This window comes from Passer montanus, unplaced genomic scaffold (genome assembly GCF_014805655.1).
Source record: "Passer montanus isolate IOZ18808 unplaced genomic scaffold, ASM1480565v1 scaffold123, whole genome shotgun sequence".
In the NCBI taxonomy this organism is placed as follows: Eukaryota; Metazoa; Chordata; class Aves; order Passeriformes; family Passeridae; genus Passer; species Passer montanus.
In genome coordinates this window covers 1099044-1114243 of record NW_024359056.1, presented here as the reverse complement: position 1 = coordinate 1114243, position 15200 = coordinate 1099044, and the positions used below count along the sequence as shown (strand labels likewise).

The 15200-nt window shown below is 61.5% G+C and overlaps 2 protein-coding genes across 8 annotated transcripts in view; one reads left to right on the top strand and one right to left on the bottom strand.

Annotated features, from left to right (window-relative positions):
• RHOBTB2 (Rho related BTB domain containing 2) overlaps positions 1-9631 on the top strand; it is a 16063-nt gene extending 6432 nt beyond the window's left edge. For 3 of the 5 annotated variants that reach the window (XM_039698312.1, XM_039698313.1, XM_039698311.1), the window contains 9 exons: positions 3306-3507; positions 3657-3760; positions 3846-4031; positions 4110-5134; positions 5949-6067; positions 6137-6287; positions 6370-6458; positions 7180-7285; positions 7364-9631. In XM_039698312.1, coding sequence (XP_039554246.1) covers positions 3306-3507; positions 3657-3760; positions 3846-4031; positions 4110-5134; positions 5949-6067; positions 6137-6287; positions 6370-6458; positions 7180-7285; positions 7364-7602 — 2221 coding nt within the window. In that variant the 3' untranslated portion in view covers positions 7603-9631. Of the gene's footprint in view, positions 1-6; positions 134-831; positions 2232-3305; positions 3508-3656; positions 3761-3845; positions 4032-4109; positions 5135-5948; positions 6068-6136; positions 6288-6369; positions 6459-7179; positions 7286-7363 lie in introns of those variants that run through there. The other 2 variants (XM_039698315.1, XM_039698314.1) reach the window with 2 other exon arrangements.
• LOC120497161 (tumor necrosis factor receptor superfamily member 10B-like) overlaps positions 9544-15200 on the bottom strand; it is a 9698-nt gene continuing 4041 nt past the window's right edge. For 2 of the 3 annotated variants that reach the window (XM_039698319.1, XM_039698317.1), the window contains exons 2-10: positions 14771-14903; positions 14550-14678; positions 14056-14170; positions 13543-13628; positions 13360-13455; positions 12918-12958; positions 11925-12038; positions 11450-11522; positions 9544-11363 (exon numbers count right to left, since the gene is read on the bottom strand). In XM_039698319.1, coding sequence (XP_039554253.1) covers positions 11086-11363; positions 11450-11522; positions 11925-12038; positions 12918-12958; positions 13360-13455; positions 13543-13628; positions 14056-14170; positions 14550-14678; positions 14771-14903 — 1065 coding nt within the window. In that variant the 3' untranslated portion in view covers positions 9544-11085. The remainder of the gene's footprint in view (positions 11364-11449; positions 11523-11924; positions 12039-12917; positions 12959-13359; positions 13456-13542; positions 13629-14055; positions 14171-14549; positions 14679-14770; positions 14904-15200) is intronic. The other variant, XM_039698318.1, reaches the window with a different exon arrangement.

Below are 15200 nucleotides of genomic sequence, written 5' to 3'. Positions count from 1 at the left end.
CGGCCCCGGTCCTGAGCCGCGCAGCGCGGCGCCCAGCCGTGCCCCGCCGAGCCGCGCAGCCTGCGCCGTGGCCATGTCCGGAGGGGCGAGCCCGGCCCCGGCCCCTGGGAGCCGCCGCTTCGTCTGTGTTGGTGTAAGTACCGGGGGGACCCCCCCGCGCTTCCGCGCCCCGCTCCGCCTCCGCGCATCCTGCCCGGCCCGGCCCGGCCCGGCCCGGCCCGGTTCCGCTGCCGGACAGGGCACAGCGAGGGCCCGGTCCCCTCGCCGTGCCCCGCACCCCCGATCCGGGTGGCTCCAGGCCCCCCTCGCCCCCTCGCCGTGCCCCACGCCGGCTCCCGCTGCTCGCCAGTCCCCTCGTATCCTGGAACCCCCTCCCGGTGCTTCCCGAGCTCCCCGCGATGCCCCGCACCCCGATCGGCTGCTCCGAGCACCCCGAGCTCCCCGCGATGCCCCGCACCCCTCCCGGGTGCTCCGAGCTCTCCTGAGCCTCCCTGCGGTGCTCCACAGCCCCGGCCTAGGTCCTCGCCAGTCTCCTTGCGGTGTCCCGCACCCCCGATCTGGGTGCCGCGAGCACCCCCAACCTCCTCGTGATGCCCCGCACGCCTGGCCCGGGTCCTCCCCGGCCTCCTCTCCATGCCCCGCACCCTCTCCCGGTGCTTCCTGTCCGCTTTGCAATGCCCCACAGCCCCGGTTCGGGTGCTCGGAACACCCCTGAGCCCCCTTGGCTGCCCCGCACCCTCTCCCGGTGTTCCCCGAGCCCGGTGCGATGCCCGCACCCCCGGCCCGGATGCTCCGAGCCCCCCCGAGACCCCTCGCAATTCCCCGCGCCCCCAACCCGGCCGCTCCCCGCTCCCTCCCCAAGCTCCCGCGCCCTCTCCCGGTGCTCCCCGAGCCCTGTGCGGTGCCCGCACCCCCGATCCCGGTGCCCGCCGCATCCCCCGGGCCCGGCCGTGCTGCAGCCCCGCTCGGGGCCCCGTTTCTCCCGCACCGCCTCCCGCCGCGGCCTCCACAGCCCCGGCTGCTTCCCGGGGCCGCCCGGGCCCCGTTCCGCCCGCACCCCGCGGCTGCCCCAAGCACCCCGTGATTTTTGGGCACCGCCGCGGATTCGGGGCGGTTTCGCCCCGGTTTGGGGGGGTCTCCTCCCCTGGCGAGGTGCGGGATGGAGGATTTGGAGCCTGGAGTTGCTAAGCGACGGCTCCCGGGGTGATGGTGCAGTTGCCTTGGCAACCGTGGGCTGGGAGCCTGGAAGGAGCAATTTTGGGGTTCTCCTTGGGGGGGGTGTGGGTGTGAATTGGGTGCCCGTGCTTTGGGTGGGGGGCTGCAGCAGGCAGGGAGAGCAGCTTTGGGGGGGCTGCTGGCTGGAGCAGCCCTGCTCCTCTGGGAAGAGCTTTTCCTTCGGGGGGAACTCCGATCCCTCGGCATCTCGGGTTATTTTTACTCTGCGGTGGATTTTGGAGCTGTTTCCAGGAGAGCAGTGATGGTGGGGAAGGTGAGGAGGGGACTTGAAAAGGTTCAGCCCCTCCTGGGGTGGTGTCGTGGGTGAGGGGCTGTGACACCCCCACCGTGGGGCCAGGAGAGCTCCCCAAGGAGGTTCTGCTTTCCAGACCCCCCTTTTTATCGCTGCTGCTGCTTCCCCCTCTTCCCCTCCTCACGGCAGGCACTGATCCCACAGGGATTTAGCCCTTAATTCCCGTGAGGCACCAGACTTTGCGAGCTGGCTCGGCTGGGGGTGGGCTGAGCTCCCCACGAGGGACAAACATCCCAAGTGCCAACTGCCGTTGTCATTCCTGTGCCTTCCCCCTCCATCCCAACCAGCTCGGCTGACTCGGGAGCACGGCCGGGCCTAAAAATAACCACAGCAAAGCTCCCCGAGCGCTCACACCCCCCTCCCCGGAGATCTCCCGGTCCTTCAGAGCCCAGCTGGTCCCTGGGAGGAGCAGGGGACAGGGGACGGCAGCAGAGGGGGATGGAAATGGGTTTTGAGGGGCTAACGGGGAAGGAGCCCACCTGCCCTGCCGCTGCTCCTGGTTTGCAATGCCCTTTGGGATGAATTCCCTGCATCCCAAAGGATGGAGGGGGCGTGGAATGCGGCGACAGCTACTCGGAGAAGTTTAACTCGGGACCAGCCCGGTGTGGAAGCGCTGGCACCCGGAGTGACCTGGATTTGTGCCACCTGCCTTTGCCTCCTGCTGCCCTCGGGGCTGGTGGCTCGGTGCTGCCCCGGGATCCAGGTGTGCCCGGGGAGGCTGCGCACGGAGGGAGGCGCTAACATTGGGAAGTCCTTGCCAGGCTGCCGGTTCGGGGAGCTGTGGTCCCACGTGCAGGGCTCGGTTGCCATCGTTACCGGGTATTTTCGCTCACTGCGCTGGTGGTTTATTATAGCAGCCCGGGAGGCCGCTGCCAGGAGGGAGCGACGAGGGGGAGAGATCCGTGGCCTTGGGAAGTTCAGAGAAATTGGGATTTGTGGGGGTTTTTGTCCTTTTTGGTATCCCAAGGGGGAAGAGATCCGTGGCCTTGGGAAGTTCAGAGAAATTGGGATCTGTGGGGGTTTTTGTCCTTTTTGCTATCCCTCAATCCCCTCAATGCTTTTCCCCCTCAAAACCACATAAACCGTTGGGTTCATGCTGTGATGAGTTAATTCTGGCTGATTTAGGCTTTGAGCAGGGAATGGGTGGCATACCTGGGCACACCTGGGTGCTGCTCATCAGCTGTGCAGCACCCACAGCACCAACATGTCTCTCAGGAGTGTTGGGGTCACCCCTGCTCCTGGGAGCTCTCCCAATCCCTGTGGCTTCTGAGCCTCTGGAAAACCTAAGGAGTTTCTTCTTGCTGCTCTTAGCTGGGAGCAAATATCCCCTAGGGAATGGGGTGGGAAGAGGGGGAAGGTCAGTGTCCCCTGCCAGACTGCAGGGCTGGGCAGTGCCCGCGTGTGCACTCGGTCAGGCGGCTCTGGAACCTTCTCTTGCAAACGCTGGAGATGGAGAAAAGGAAGAGGAGGAAGGGAGAGGGGGAAAAAAAAGCCTCATCTCACATGAACAAGCATGAGCCGGAGAGCCGGGAGGGAGGAGGGCGCAATCCAACGCAGGCCATGTGTCTGACGTGGCACAGCAGCCACACTGCCACCAGAACATAAAATTTTAAAGGGGACTGGCGGGCACAGCGAGCTGGGAAGGGCTGAGCTGCTGCAGAGCTTCCCCGGGCTGCCAGCGAGTGTCAGCATCCTCCTGCTTTGTGCCCCTGTGGTGCCCTGGAGACACCCCTGGCTGGTCCTGGCTGCGTTTGCCGAGCCCTCGTTCCCCCCGCAGGTCCCAATTAATGGATTCTGACATGGATTATGAGAGGCCAAACGTAGAAACCATCAAGTGCGTCGTGGTCGGGGACAACGCGGTGGGCAAGACCCGGCTCATCTGTGCCCGTGCCTGCAACGCCACCTTGACCCAGTACCAGCTGCTGGCCACCCACGTGCCCACGGTGTGGGCCATCGACCAGTACCGCGTCTGCCAGGAGGTGAGGGCTGCCGAGGGTGCTGGGGGGGCTCGTGGACACCCCGTGGCAGGGTTGTGAGCTTGTGATTGACTTGCCACGGTGGGGACAGCCCTGCTGTTGTCGTTGTGAGGCTCAGGGACTGAGGAGCTGGATGGTTTCTGTTCCTGCAGGTGCTGGAGCGCTCCCGGGATGTGGTAGACGATGTCAGCGTGTCCTTGCGCCTCTGGGACACCTTTGGTGACCACCACAAGGACAGGCGCTTTGCCTACGGCAGGTAGGGAGAGGCAGAGCCCTGCGCTGCCCCGGGCAGGGAGGGAGTCCCCAAACCGGACCTTGACCCCTCCCTTGTCCCCTCGCAGGTCCGACGTCGTGGTTTTGTGCTTCTCCATCGCCAACCCCAACTCCCTGCACCATGTGAAGACCATGTGGTACCCGGAGATCAAGCACTTCTGCCCCCGCGCCCCCGTCATCCTGGTGGGCTGCCAGCTCGACCTGCGCTACGCCGACCTGGAGGCCGTCAACCGCGCCCGGCGACCCTTGGCCAGGTGGGGCCCTGGAGACGTCCCTGCCTGCCCTCCTTATCTCAAGAGCTCTCTTCATTAATTATCTCCTGTCTCTTTCAGGCCAATTAAGCCTAATGAGATCCTTCCCCCGGAGAAGGGCAGGGAGGTCGCCAAGGAGCTGGGGATCCCTTATTACGAGACGAGCGTGGTGGCCCAGTTCGGCGTCAAGGACGTCTTTGACAATGCCATCCGCGCCGCCCTCATCTCCCGCCGCCACCTGCAGTTCTGGAAGTCCCACCTGCGCAACGTGCAGCGGCCCCTGCTCCAAGCCCCCTTCCTGCCCCCCAAGCCCCCTCCTCCCATCATCATCGTCCCGGACCCCCCTTCCAACAACGAGGAGCGTCCAGCTCACCTTCTGGAGGACCCCCTGTGCGCGGACGTCATCCTGGTGCTGCAAGAGAAGATCAAAATCTACGCACACAAGATCTACCTCTCCACCTCCTCCTCCAAGTTTTACGACCTGTTCCTCATGGACCTGAGCGAGGAGGACCAGCAGAGCACCGCGGGGCACGGCTTCGGGGTGGCTGTCACCGCGGCCGCCGAGCGGATGCTGCACCAGGAGGAGAGGCACCACGGGCGGGATTTCCTCCTGAGGGCCGCCAGCTTCGACATCTGCGAGAGCGCCGAGGAGGCCGGACCCGGCCAGCGCAAACCGTGCCTTAGAGCCTCCACCAGTGACGGGATCCTGCGGGGCGACCGCTACGAGAACGGCGAGCGCGGGCTGCGCCGGGGCCGGAACCTCTCCTCGTGGAGCAGGGCCTTCACCAGCATCCAGGAGGAGATGGCCGAGGACCCGCTGACCTACAAGTCCAAGCTGATGGTGGTGGTGAAGATGGACGCGTCCATCCAGCCGGGTCCTTTCCGGGCCGTGCTGAAGTACCTGTACACGGGCGAGCTGGACGAGAACGAGCGGGACCTCATGCACATCGCTCACATCGCCGAGCTGCTGGAGGTGTTCGACCTGCGCATGATGGTGGCCAACATCCTCAACAACGAGGCGTTCATGAACCAGGAGATCACCAAAGCCTTCCACGTCCGGAGGACCAACCGGGTGAAGGAATGCCTGGCCAAGGGGACTTTCTCGGGTACGGCTCCGGGAGCAGCAGCCTGGTCCTTTTTGGGGGCTCACAGGGTGGGTGGGGGCTCCTGGTTTTGCTCCGTGAGTGAGGGGGTGGCCGTGCCTCCTCCAGGGTTTTTGGTCACACTTTGCAGTGTGGGGATTTTTATCGCCTTTTTTTGCCCTGAGAAAGTGAGTGTGCAGCCCTTCCCCAGGGTTTCCTGCTCTCCAGCTGGCCCAGCAGCTCTGTTTATTTATGGGAGAGCTGCAAAGGCGACTTCCTTCTCTCCCAGCCTGGATTTTTACAGGGTCATCCTGATTTACGAGGAGCAAGTGCCCTTAGTAGGATTTCCCCAGCTTTCCAGTGAGCACCACGAGCCACCAGCACGAGGTGACATCCCAGGGGGACGTGAATGTCCCAGCCTCCCTCTGGCTGGATTTGTTTCATGGAGATGGATCCTAATAAGGTCAGGCTGTCCCTGTCAGGGACAGATGTGTGGTGGCCCTCGCACACCCCTGGGAGAAGCTGCGGAGAGCGAGGCAGGAGATCCCCAGCCTCCTTCCCAGCTCTCCAAGCACTCAAGTTTAAGTGTGACATTTGCTTCCTAGCAAATGTGGCAAATGTGTTGTGGGGTGACCTGGGAACACCCCTTGGAACAGGCAGAGCACTGCTGAGGCTCTTCCCCGAGCTCCTCTGAGCTGGCAGGGAATGCCGGATAAAAATGAGAGATATTTTAGGGAAAAATAGCGGATATGGCAGGCTCTATCCCCTTCCCTCTGCTTGCCCGGGGTGAGGCGTTTTGTGGCAGGGCCGGTCCCAGCAGCCCTGTGCTTGTCCCCAGATGTCACCTTCGTGCTGGATGACGGTGCTATCAGTGCCCACAAGCCCCTGCTCATCTCCAGCTGCGACTGGATGGCCGCGATGTTCGGCGGCCCCTTCGTGGAGAGCTCCACCAACGAGGTGAGGAGAGCTCCTGGGCGGGTGGCGCGGTGGGGACGGCCAGGAGGTGACAATGTGTGTGCCTGGCAGGTGGCACTTCCTCACACCAGCAAGAGCTGCATGCGGGCCGTGCTGGAGTACCTGTACACGGGGCAGTTCAGCTCCAGCCCCGACCTGGACGACATGAAGCTCATCATCCTGGCCAACCGCCTCTGCCTGCCGCACCTGGTGGCTCTCACAGGTGAGTCCGGGTGGCTGCAGCACGGCAGGGTGACTGTCACCCCGTGCCAGCCCCCCCTGAGCCCGTGTGTCCCCCTGTGCAGAGCAGTACATGGTCACCGGCCTGATGGAGGCGGCGCAGATGATGGTGGACATCGACGGGGACGTGCTGGTGTTCCTGGAGCTGGCTCAGGTAGGACAGGAGCCTGTGCTGGCACGGCTGGGGGTGCTCCAGGTGACACACTGAGGGGCCTGGCAGGGCTGGGGGTGCTCCAGGTGACACACAGAGGGGTCTGGCAGGGTTGGAGCTGACACACTGAGGGGCCTGGCAGGGCAGGAGGTGACACGGGGTGGGTCTGGAAGGGCTGAGGGTGCTCAAGATGACACAGAGAGGGGTCTGGAAGGGCAGGAAGTGACACACAGAGGGGCCTGGCAGAGCAAGAGGTGATGCACAGAGGTGTCTGGCAGGGCTGGGGGTGCTCAAGGTGACACACAGAGGGGTCTGGCAGGGCAGGAGGTGACACACTGAGGGGTCTGGCACGGCTGGGGGTGACACACAGAGGAGTCTGGCAGGATTGGAGGTGTTCCTGGTGACACACAGAGGTGTCTGGCAGGGCAAGAGTTGATCCAGGTGACACACAGAGGGGTCTGGCAGGGTTGGAGGTGACACACAGAGGGGTCTGGCAAGGCTGGGGGTGCTCCAGCTGACACACTGAGGGATCTGGCAGGGTTGGAGGTGACACACAGAGGGGTCTGGCAAGGCTGGGGGTGCTCCAGGTGACACACAGAGGGGTCTGGCAGCCCCAGGAGCTGGACAGCCAGGTCTGGCCTTGGATGTCCGTGGAGCAATGAGGTGAGCCCCTGGTGCTGGCCCGTTCCTGGTGGCCCTGAGCTGGTGTCCCATCCTCCCCCAGTTCCACTGCGCCTACCAGCTCGCCGACTGGTGCCTGCACCACATCTGCACCAACTACAACAACGTCTGCCGCAAGTTCCCCCGGGACATGAAGGCCATGTCGGGAGGTGAGTGGCAGCCGGGGGGAGGTGACAGGCGGGTCCCCGCGCTCCTGGCACGGCCCTCACCCCCCCGTGTGCCCGCAGAGAACCAGGAGTACTTCGAGAAGCACCGCTGGCCGCCGGTGTGGTACCTGAAGGAGGAGGATCACTACCAGCGGGCGAAGAAGGAGCGGGAGAAGGAAGACTACCTCCACCTCAAACGGCAGCCCAAGAGGCGGTGGCTCTTCTGGAACGCCTCCTCCTCCCCTTCTTCCTCTCCTTCATCGTCGGCAGCCACAGCCTCCTCTTCCTCCTCCTCCTCCTCCTCCTCGGCTGTGGTTTGAAAGCCCCGTCCTTGCCCTGGCCCCAGCGTCGCTGGGAGGAGACGGGGAGGAGGAGGAGGAGGAGGAAGGGTGGGATGCCCTGCCCCAGCGCCGGGCACGGAGGGCACTGGCCCCGCAGCAGACGGGCTCAGCCCTGCTCTCCCCGCGGCAGGACTGGCAGAGCCCGAGCAGCAGGAGAAACTCACGTTTACAGGAGCACGAGGGCTGTGTTGTGGTTTCATTTCACGTGGAATTTTTGTTGGAAATCAGTTTTGTTTTTCGGAACATCATCAGCGTGAGGAAGACGAAGATGAAGAAGAAGAAACACATCCAGCTTCCACTTTGATTTGGAACCAGAAGCTCTGGGATGTGCTTGGGGTGTCTGATGGCATCTCACCACCTGGAGCCACCGTGGGGGTCCTGCCACCCCCTTGGACTGACAGCAGGGTCAGCACAGGGCAGGGGACCCCGGTCCCCAAATGCCTCCAGGCACTGCAGGATTTCCTCTACAAGTGGGGTCTGTCCTAATTCAGGGCACGGAGGGGACTGGAGTCCCCTCCTCCCTGTTCTTAACTCTTCAGTTTTGTTTAGACAGAAACTTAAAGCAAAAAAAAACCCCAAACCCAAACCCACTCCCTCAATCTGCCACACCAGAAACCAACCCCGAGCCCTCGGCTTGGGATTTTAGCCTGGAAGGCTCCATTGTAATAAATGGTATTTTAAAAGCCCGGCGTGGTCCCTGTGTGTGTGGGAGGAGCAGCTGGACTGGCACGCCCTTGTGCCAGGCTCGGGGTGATGCCATCACCCCCTGCCAGCGCTCCTGGGACGGGCAGGGACATCGAGGCCTGGCAGGACCCAAACCCTGGCACAACACGAGGTGGCTTTTCCATAGGACTAACTCTGCCTGTCCCACCTGTGTCCCTGCAGGGCTGCCAGGCTGGGCAGGGGGCACCCAGACCTCCTCACCCTTGGGAGGGAGAGCTCCTTGGAGCCCATCCCGGCAGAGGCTGCTGCTGGAGGAGCCCCGGGGATGCTCCCGGGGGTGTCCCCTCACACCCCACACTGCTCCTCGTCCCAGCTGGCCTCTGGAGCACCCTGGAGCCTGCCCTTGTGCATGCCCGCCCGCAGCCTCGGAGGCAGGAGCGAGGTGGCTCCTCGCCCTGTTCTGTCCCGTGGCAGCCCCAGCCAGCAGGTAGGACCACGGCTTTCTGTCCTCCTCACACAACCCGGGCACTCGCCGCTGCTTCCGAGGCCTGTCTGCCTTGCCCAGGCCAGGACCCGAGCCCTGGCACTGAACCCTGCATGTGCCTGGCTCTGCAGGAGCCCCTGGCATGCTCAGGGGGCACAGGGGGATGCCCGGGGGAGCCCCTGGGCACGAACCCCCCGGGCAGGTCACCAACAGCTCCTGCTTGTCACCCCAGCTCTTAGAAATGCCCTCGGCGGTGCAGGGGCAGGGGAGCAGTTTCTGGGGGCTGAGCAGAGCCCTCTCCTCACTAAGCACTGCATGGATTTGCAACACAGCTACTGCAACACACAGAGCCCTGGCTGGAGGAGCCGCAGCCCCCGGGCAGCGCCGCCGCTGCCCCCGCTCCCGGCACGGCTGGCACCCCCTGCTCTGCACGGGGCTCTGTAGGGTCAGTAAGGCCAGGATGGCTGCTGAGGGCTGTCCCTGGCACAAAGGACTCCTGGGGACCATTCCTGGGGTGGCTGAGCATTAATTCCGTGGGCTGAGTCCTCAGTGCCACATGGAGCAACTGGTGTCCACTGGGACCCTGGACCTTGGTGTCCCTTGAGACCCCAGAGAGGCCCTCACCAGAGTTCTGGGGGGAAAACAAATCAAACCAGATGACAAAATCAGGAGGAATTTTTTTTTTTAAAGTTGAACCTTCATAAACAGAGAAATGTAACAAACTGGAAAAGTAAAACTGGCTGGGCCAGAGCTCTGTAAAAAACACACGACCATGCATAACAAAATACCAATATTTTTATATTGCATATATTAACTTAAAAGCTATGTTTACAATTGCTAAATAAATAAGTACAAAATTTCTGCTTGTTGTATTGGAGGGTGGAGGAGAAAGGGAGCAGCAGGAAGGGTGCTGAGCACTCTCCCAACACCCTGGGGAAGGTCCTGGTGGGCTGGGCTGGACTGGGGTGGCAGCTCAAGTAATCCAGGAGTTCTCCCAGCTGTTTTTACAGCTAGGCTGTCCCTGAGCTCTGTGTGAGGCACAGTGCTTGAGGTCTGAGATGGGCAGGAGGTACCACGGTCACACTCACACTCAGTGCATTCACCCCGCCACGCTGGGGCACACAGGGACAGCAGCCACCCCACAGCCACGGGGCTAACCTGGGCCCAGCAGGGCCATGGGGGGATTTTTCCCTTCTCCTCAGCTCTGGGGAGACCCCACCTGCAGCTCTGGGGCCTCCACAAGGATCTGAAAGCCTTGGAACAAATCCAGGAGGCCACAGAGCTGCTCCGAGGGCTGGAACCCCTCTGGAGCCAGGCTGGGAGAGCTGGGATTGTCCAGCCTGGAGAAGAGAAGGCTCTGGGACACCTTCGAGCCCTTTCCAGTACCTAAAGGGGCTCCAGGAGAGCTGGGGAGGGACTGGACAAGGGCTAGGAGTGCCAGGACACGGGAATGGCTTTAAACCGAGTGAAGATCACATTACATTAGTCACTACAAAGAAATACTTCACAATGAGGGTGAGTAAACACTGGCAGAAAGGCTGCCCAGATAAGCTGCCCCATTCCTGGCAAACATTCAAGGTCAGGTTGATGGGGCTTGGAGCAACCTGGTGGAGTGGGAGATGCCCTGGTCCTGGCAGGGGGATGGGCTGGGTGGGCCCTGCATTGTCCCTTTCCCCAGGCAACCCCAGTGCTCCTAGTGCAAATCATTCCCCCTGTCCCCTCCAAGTGCAGTTTTAAATTAGCTCCTACGAACAAGCAGAACCATGTAAAACAAAAACAAAAAACAATAACAATAACAATAACAAAAACAAACAGTTGGTTCACAAAAACTAACCCAAGACACCAGCTGAGCTTGCAGAACCACCAAGCACGCAGAATGAAGCTTACTTAGAGATGTTCTAGAAGCAGAAGCCATTTTACAACACCAAGAGTCTTCTGTGATTCGAGGATGATCCAGTTCAAAAGCACAGGGAGCCCTTCTCCGCACAGATCCCAAAGAAATCTGGGTAGTACCAGTGTTTCCAAGACAGATGGTCGAAGGCAGACTGAAATTATTTGAAACTCTTGGCGTTGGCCCAGCGAAATCAAGAAACCAGCTTGGATTCCACGAGGAAGAACCAACTTTGAACTGTAACTCCAGCAGAGGACCCTGAGGCTTGTCCTTCACGTGAGGATCAGCTCCTGCCTCCGCTGACAATGGCCTCAAGAGGAGAGCAGCCACAGGATAGCTACAAACAGCTACAATCCAGCCGTTCTGAGAATTACTTCACAGCTGTAGCCTGAAGGAGGCAGCTGCAAGGTGTGCCCTGCTCCCTTCAGCTGGTTTCATGCTGAAAATGTCCACTCTGAACCAGCATGTTGGAGATGCTCTCTGCCACGCCGCCGAGGCTGATGCGGTCCAGGGTGTCCAGCAGCGTGTTCACGGAGGCCTTGGTGCCCTCCCTGTTCTGCCACCTGCGCAGCATGTTGTAGAAGTCATCCTCTGACCTGTCCGTGGGGATGTCATTGTCCTCCAGGTTCAGGCTGTGGCCGAATCTCTTCCAGTTTTCTTTGGGCACCTTCCTAGCGAAGGTGTAAAAGGAGCGCTGCAGCACTGGAGGGGGAAAGGGACAGCTCAGAGCACGGGCAGCTGGGACAGCAATCCCACCCCCAGCACATCCCCTGGGCCCCAGCACTCACCTTTAGAGGGGTCAGACCCTGGGGCTGGAATCAGACTCCTCCAGGGTCTCTCACTCCCACTCGGCAGCATCTCCTGCAATGACAACGTCACTCCTGGAATGACAGTGTCACTCCTGCAGTGACAGTGTCCTACAGCACCCACCAAGCCCCAGCAGCCACGTGTGATCAATGGGCATTGGAGACCCTCTCCCCGTGTCCCAGGGCTGCTGGGGCAGGAGATCACCACCCACCCCTGCCACCCGTGTTTCCTGTCTCTGCAATGGCAGCAGGCCCCGAGATGGGGAGACCAGAGCTCTGCTTGCTCAGCATCAGCCTTAAATCCTCTGAGGACTCTCTGGACTGCAATGAGCAGATTTTGCCATCCTGACCCCACAAAGAGGCCCTTTGCCATCCCCCTGAGCAGCCCAGCCCTGGCAGCCCCCGGGATGGTCAGATCCTGGCTGGCACGCCGGGGCACAGGGTGCCACTCACGTACCTGTCTCTCTGGTGCCGTGTGACGCTGCTGCATCTCTGTCTGCCTGTTGGCCTGGTTGTCCTCTGTCCCCACGTTCCCTGTCTTGCACCACAGCAGCTTCTGAAACATAGAGCTCTGTAGCAAGGGAGAAACACGAACTGTGGTGCTTTGGGAAGGCAGGAACCTGCCACGGATCCAAGGGCATGGATCCCGAGCTTGGAGGAGCTCTGGGTGAGCACAGCCCACCCCTACCCTGGGATCTCCACTGTGGATCCTGGATGTGCCAGCACCGACACCAGGAAAGTGTTAATGGCACTGAGGAGGGGCTGGAAGCACCCAGGGCACTGCCAGAGAGCCTCCTCTGCTTGGCCCAGCTCTACCACAACCCTGCAGGGATGAGCCTCATCCCCCTGCTCCTCCAGCCTTCCTAGCTGGATGAAACTCATCCCCCTGCTCCTCCAGCCTTCCTAGCTGGATGAAACTCATCCCCCTGCTCCTCCAGCCTTCCTAGCTGGATGAAACTCATCCCACTGCTCCTCTACCTTCCCAGCTGGATGAAACTCATCCCACTGCTCCTCCAGCCTTCCCAGCTGGATCAAACTCATGCCACTGCTCCTCCAGCCTTCCCAGATACTGCTGGTGACTCATCCCCCTGCTCCTCCAGCCTTCCCAAAAACTGCTGGATGAAACTCATACCCTTGCTGGATGGAGGGGGGATGAAACTCATCCAACTTCTGGAGGAGCAGAGGGATGAGTTTCATCCAGCTGGGAAGGCTAGATGCTCCTCCAGCTTTCCCAGCTGGATGAAACTCATCTTGCTCCTCCAGCCTTCCCAGAAACTGCTGGATGAGCCTCATTCCCCTGCTCCTCCAGCCTTCCCAGCTGGATGAGCCTCACTCCCCTGCTCCTCCAGCCTTCCCAGGAGCTGCTGGCCAAGTGGGGAGCAGAGGGAATGGAGGACCTTACCCCAGCCCACAAACAGAGCCATTCCCCCCTGCCATCCCAGGAACTCACCACCATTTCGAAGGGCTTCCTGCTCGAGGGTGTCCCATCCCCTGGAAGAGGGAGAGAGCACTGTGATCCCCCTTCCCCTAGGCAGGACCCTCTTCCCACCCAACCCCCACACCAGTGGGTGTTCCCAGGGTCTCTCCTCCCACCCAGCCCACACCAGTGGGTGCTCCTGGGTCTCTCTTCCCACCCAGCCCACACCAGTGGGTGCTCCTGGGTCTCTCTTCCCACCCAGCCCACACCAGTGGGTGCTCCTGGGTCTCTCTTCCCACCCAGCCCACACCAGTGGGTGCTCCTGGGTCTCTCTTCCCACACCAGTGGGTGCTCCTGGGTCTCTCCTCCCACCCAGCCCACACCAGTGGGTGCTCCTGGGTCTCTCCTCCCACCCAGCCCACACCAGCCACAGTCCCTGGCCAAGGTGGGTGCTCCAGGGGTCCCCTGCACCCACCTGGGGAGCTGCAGTGGCGTTTCCAGCAGTAGAACACAATGCAAGCCAGGATCCCAAGTGCTACCACAACCGGCACTGCAGTGATGCCCGTGAGGTCTAAAGCAGACGGAGCAGGGGTGTGAGCAGCTGCCTCAGCCCCAGCAGCAGCCCCCAGCCCTCACCCTGCCCAGAGCCCCCACTCACAGGAGGGGAAGGTGTCCGTGTCAGGACCACACTGGAGGTCGCTGTCAGGTGTGCAGTGTTTCAGCACCACTTGGCCCTCGGGACACCTGGACAGGGGACACAGGGGACACTCAGCAGCTGTGGCTCGGCAGCGCAGACCCTGCAGGAGCCACCGTGGCCCCTGACCTGCTGCAGTTCATCTTGGGGGCTCCCTGAGCTGTGAGATCACTGACAGCAGCAGGCAGGCAAGGAGACCCCACAGGGCTTCTGAGGGTGCTGATTAGATGAGGGTTTATTGGGGGATCCACCCCGGGAGCAGCATGGTTACTGAGGGGGAAGGGGAAAGGGGGAGAGGAAGGGCCAAGAGAGAGTCTGGTCTCCCTCGCACAGCTTAACAGGGAGATTCAGAGCGGGTGCAGAATCAGGCTTGGGCCAATGGGATTACAGACACATGAGGCTTCAGGGGAGATCACAGCTTGGAATGAAACGAACATTTTTGATGTTTAACTAAAATGTAACAGCACACGGACCCACCTGGGCTGGCACTTCTGGCACATCTCGCAGGGGTGGTCTGGGGGGCAGAAGGTGCCGTTCCTGCACACACACACCGTGTTCCTGACGGACTGGCAGGGGCTCAGCTTCACCTGATCTGTGGGACAGAGGGGACACGGCTCCACCCCGGCTCCTCTGCTCCGGCCCAGGTGAGGCACAGGCCCGGGCAGGACCAAGGCCCTCCCTGCTGCTGAGTGCCAGCTTTTCCTGCCCCGCAGCTGCCCGTACCAAGGGAAAAGCAGTGCCTGCATCAAGCTCCACAGCAGCTTCCAGTGCTGCTGGGAGCCTCGTCCTCCTGCTCTGAGTGGAGTCTCGTGTCCAAGCTTTGCACGAGGGATGTGGCCTTTAACAGATGCGGGTCTGGCAGAGACTGCAGCCCCAGCCACTCTCAGGGGACACTGCAGGTGACGCTGTGCTCTGAGAGAGCTCAGCTGGACCCAGCCCGAGCCATCAGCCCTGCTCCCCCCAGCTCGTACCTTCCCTGCACACCGAGCAGTCCCGGCACCAGCGGAAGGCGTTTGGATATTCCATGTATTCCCCAGGCCTGCAGGGCTCACACTTGCCAGAGCCCTTCTGCTCCTTACACTCCTCTGCAATGTAGGTGCCTGAAGAGAAAGGGAAGCTCTGAACACACAGGGAACGGGCTGGAGCACCAGGAGAGGCTGCAGGGGTGGGATCAGTGCTGAGACCACCTCACCTTCAGGGCACTTCTGGCAATAGAGACCATCACTTTTCCTGTAGTAACGATCTTCCCCATCCCAGCCTAGATCCAAGGAATCCAAGCTGTCCCTCCTCCTCAGGGTGACTGCATTGCCTCCCAAAGCGGCCGCCTGTCAAAAAATACAGAAAACCTTGGGTTAAAAACCACCCCAATCCATGGGGCAAGGGGCAGGGTGAGAGCTGCTGTGCCCAGTGCAGCAGGAGAGGAGCTTTGGGATGGCTCAGAGCCACCTCAGCCAAAGGCACTCCCCACAAAACAAGGCCAGTTTTTTCTTGGCGAAAGCAAGAAGAGATCTGTAGGTTTGCAGGGGAATTCTGCCTGCCAGGTTGTCAGCAGGGCAAAGAGTCACTAACGACCCCTTTCCTTCCACAGTTTCTGAGAAGGACCCTTTTCCTTCCACAGTTTA